Here is a 3,467-nt window from a genome sequence, read left to right on the forward strand (position 1 = left end):
ACATGAGCCAAAATTCAACTCATTTCTTTTAGCCTTTTAGGACAGGCTCCCTTCAAAGAAACAGGTTCCTCAAGTCCTTAGACAGCACCATTCCCCATCCTTGACTGTCCCGACAGATGCTGGCAAAGATGGCTTGGCATGTCATGCGCAGTCTTTTCCATGCAAAGCAGGGAGGGGCAGGGTTTGCACATCACCTTATTATTCAATGAGCTCTGCCACTGATTCTCAGAAAACTTCTTAGCATTTAGATGTATGGTGGGAAAACATCAGAAAGAAAAGCCATTCCTGTCCAGATTATCATCCTTCGGCATTACTGCAAGCATGCCTTCAGGGGCAGCACAGAGCAAGTGACAGAGACAGCCTACAGCATCCCGAAACTGCATTAAGTAACCCAAAGATCTCCTCACCTTTCTTGCAGTAAGAGCGGTGCCTGACTCGCATGTCGTTTACACTTCATAGCCTATGTTTCAGTCTGATAGTTAACATTAATTCTACTTGTTAGTATTAGTACCACTTCATTTAATTAAGTGGTTTTAGCAAGGCAGGCAACTCTATACTGCCTGAGGAAAGTGCGGAGTAGATTGGAGCATGACACAATGTGCTGATCTTCCTGCAGATAGAGTTGGTCTGGGACAGTCCCATGAAAGCACACAGGAACTTAAAATGGTTATCATCATTTGAAGAAAATACCCCATTAGAGCAATTTGGTTAGCAGGCTCAGAAGTTACTAGATAAATAACCAGGAGTTTGCACTGTGAGGTTCGCTGCAACTTGCTGTGTGCAGTTTTCATTGCTTTTTAAAAGTATTTTAAGCCAGTTACTCAAATCATCTCACAGTTTCTCCTCTGCAGAAGGGGTTTAATACTGATCTCTCTCCAGAGACAGAAGCAGGCACAGCAAACCTACAGCCAACTCCTCCATCAGTAACTTCTAGAAAGGAAAGAGATACTTGCCTTAGGTTTGAAGCCAATAATTCTGTTGAGCTTGATGAGGATGCATGGTTTGCCATCCCTGTACCCAAAGGTGGGATCGTTTATTCCAGAACAGTTTTCCAGCCATTCACGTTTGAATTTGCAGACCTTCTTCTGGCCCTGGGCATCATTATATGGTCCTCTCTCTTTGTAATCGGTAGGTGTGTCTGTCATGGTGGGGAATGAAACGACAACCATAAGCAAGGTTGCTTGTCAGGAGCAGCAACACTTAGGTATTTTGGATTTCGCCCTCATCCAAATGGGCAAGTGATGCCACCTTCTTGAAGATAACACCACAGACCTGCACTCAGACACCCTCCACTTGTGGGTTGGTCCTAAACCAGGAAGTTTGCAGGGGTTTTGTCTAACTGATTCTTCCAGATGACAAACAAACACTTGCTAATCCACTGGCTGAGAGATTTTTTTTTTCCTGGCAGCTTTTACAAGCAGACTCCCCTCAGATTTTATATGCACCTATTACAAGGTGATAATCTCATTCGCATTATTATATATAATCTATTAATGGTTAGTACCTCCAAGATGCTTTGCATTAAGAGGACCGACATTGGCTTTAGCAAAGTCACCAGTAAAACCCCTGTGGCTTTCAGAGAGGATAAGGTCAGCACCACATGCTTCTGAGAGTCAGCTGCAACTTTCTCCAAGTGAAATCTGGGAGATGCCAATCATTTAACTGCTACAATAAGCCTCTGGCTACATTCCTGGTCAAGTCTGGTCAGTCCAAACTAATTTAATGGGCAGCCACATGACTGAAACCAGAGCCTCACAGTTTACCAACGTGCCACTGGTTACAATAAAAGGAAGAGCTGGAGACAGAGACCATCAGTGCTCACCCTCAGCTTCTCATGGTCTGGTTGCAGAGGCATTGGTCAGAGCACTCAGCTATAGGAAACAATCAAGACTTACCTCCACAGTCTTGAAATATCATGCTTTGAGTTTGTTCCTCGGCACTGTAGTCCTTTAAGAAATTCTCAAGGTTCTTCACATACGGCTCAAAACTTTTGTGATCAGAGGCAGTAAAGGAAATTTCTGTCTTTTGTACCTGGGGGATTTGAGTCAGTCCTAAGAAGAAGCAAAATCAGGAAGACACTAAATACACCTCAGAGCTGCACAGCCTCCAAGCAATGCACCACATACCAAGAATGTAACTCATTTGAATAGTCTCTATTTTTCAGACCTCAGGACCTCCAAAAAACAGCTTAAAATCCCTCAGAGGGGAGACTCTGATGGACTCTTACCTCCTCTTTCCAGCAGCAGCCTGAAATATTTGTCATGATGTTTGCACCAGTAAGCAGATACAAATTACAGAATCCAGAAGGGAGGCTACAAGTCAAGGTTTTCCTCAAGAGACAAAGTCAACTACAGGTTCCCTGCCTACTTCTGTCTCCTCCTCAAGGACAGGAGGGAAGCTGTCTGCATGTGAGACCAAACATGAAATACAAGTTTCACACAAGCCTACTCTTATGCACGTATCTCTAATAGGCTGACTTGGAGATCCACAAAACTCATTGTGTTTAGGATACAGCAGAACCCTAGCAGTAAGAGATGAGAGGTTCTCCAAGTCAAGAGCAATCGCTCTCTGCTGGTTGTAATCCACATTGCTTGTGTAGTCACCCTTGCAGAAGGCAGGGCAAGAGACATTTTCTCACTGAGATTCACCAGCCTGATCGCATTCTCTAGTCTTTTCACTCTGTAAGCAGGTATTTCTGCTTGCACAAATAGGCTGCTGAGCTCTCCAATCAGGAGCTCATCAGCAAGTAGGAAATCCCACCACATGGGACAGATGTTTAAAAGACTGTTCTAGATTCTGGGCTGTGTAACTAGCTCTGCTTTTGACTTTAAAGGGTGAATAGAAAAAGAATGCACAGAGAAGAGAAGGGACTAGACTCAAGTAAGTAATGCCTGCAGATGATGAAAAGTGCCAACCCCTTTGCTTTTCATTATGAGATTTGGAAATAGTTGCTCCTGCACGAGGTTTAGGTCACATTTTAATTGAATGCATTGATGCGTGGCCAACACTTTAAACTTCAGAAATGGGAACTGGAGTTCATGCTGCTTTTGTGGTGGCCACTGTAATTATTGAGGTCTTGACTTCCGTTCAGTTTGTCATCTTCATTTTAGCAAGAACAAGAAAAAGGAGCAGGGGAGCAGCATTTGCTTTGACAGCTTTCAGAACAGGCCTGTTGCCAACAAGTTCCCCTAGTATAAAACTCGGGCAGCTTAGCTGGCTGGCCCCAACCCACAACAGCTTGTGACTCCAGCAGTTTTTCCAAAGCCACTTGAGTGCTTCTGCTTAGTCCCTCCTCAAGCCAGCTCACCACTTCCCCCCACTCCCCCATGCTACCCACTGAGTTGGAGTTTGTAACCTAGGACAAAGATTAGCTTTGTTCCCCTCGACGCAGCTCCTAGTTGCCAAAGATAGCAAGACATAGAGCAAGTAACTTGGGGGTTTCCAGTTTTATTCCAGGAAGCAGCTTG

The 3,467-nt window shown here is 44.4% G+C and overlaps 1 protein-coding gene across 1 annotated transcript in view; it reads right to left on the reverse strand.

The window, feature by feature from the left end:
* ATP1B1 (ATPase, Na+/K+ transporting, beta 1 polypeptide) overlaps positions 1 to 3,467 on the reverse strand; it is a gene marked incomplete at its 5' end in the record, with an annotated part of 12,804 nt that overhangs the window by 3,493 nt on the left and 5,844 nt on the right. Inside the window, 2 exons of the mRNA XM_010132385.1 lie at positions 954 to 1,138; positions 1,896 to 2,051. Of these exons, the coding sequence (XP_010130687.1) occupies positions 954 to 1,138; positions 1,896 to 2,051 (341 nt within the window). The remainder of the gene's footprint in view (positions 1 to 953; positions 1,139 to 1,895; positions 2,052 to 3,467) is intronic.

This window comes from Buceros rhinoceros, unplaced genomic scaffold (assembly GCF_000710305.1).
Source record: "Buceros rhinoceros silvestris isolate BGI_N320 unplaced genomic scaffold, ASM71030v1 scaffold9733, whole genome shotgun sequence".
NCBI classification, from domain to species: domain Eukaryota; kingdom Metazoa; phylum Chordata; class Aves; order Bucerotiformes; family Bucerotidae; genus Buceros; species Buceros rhinoceros.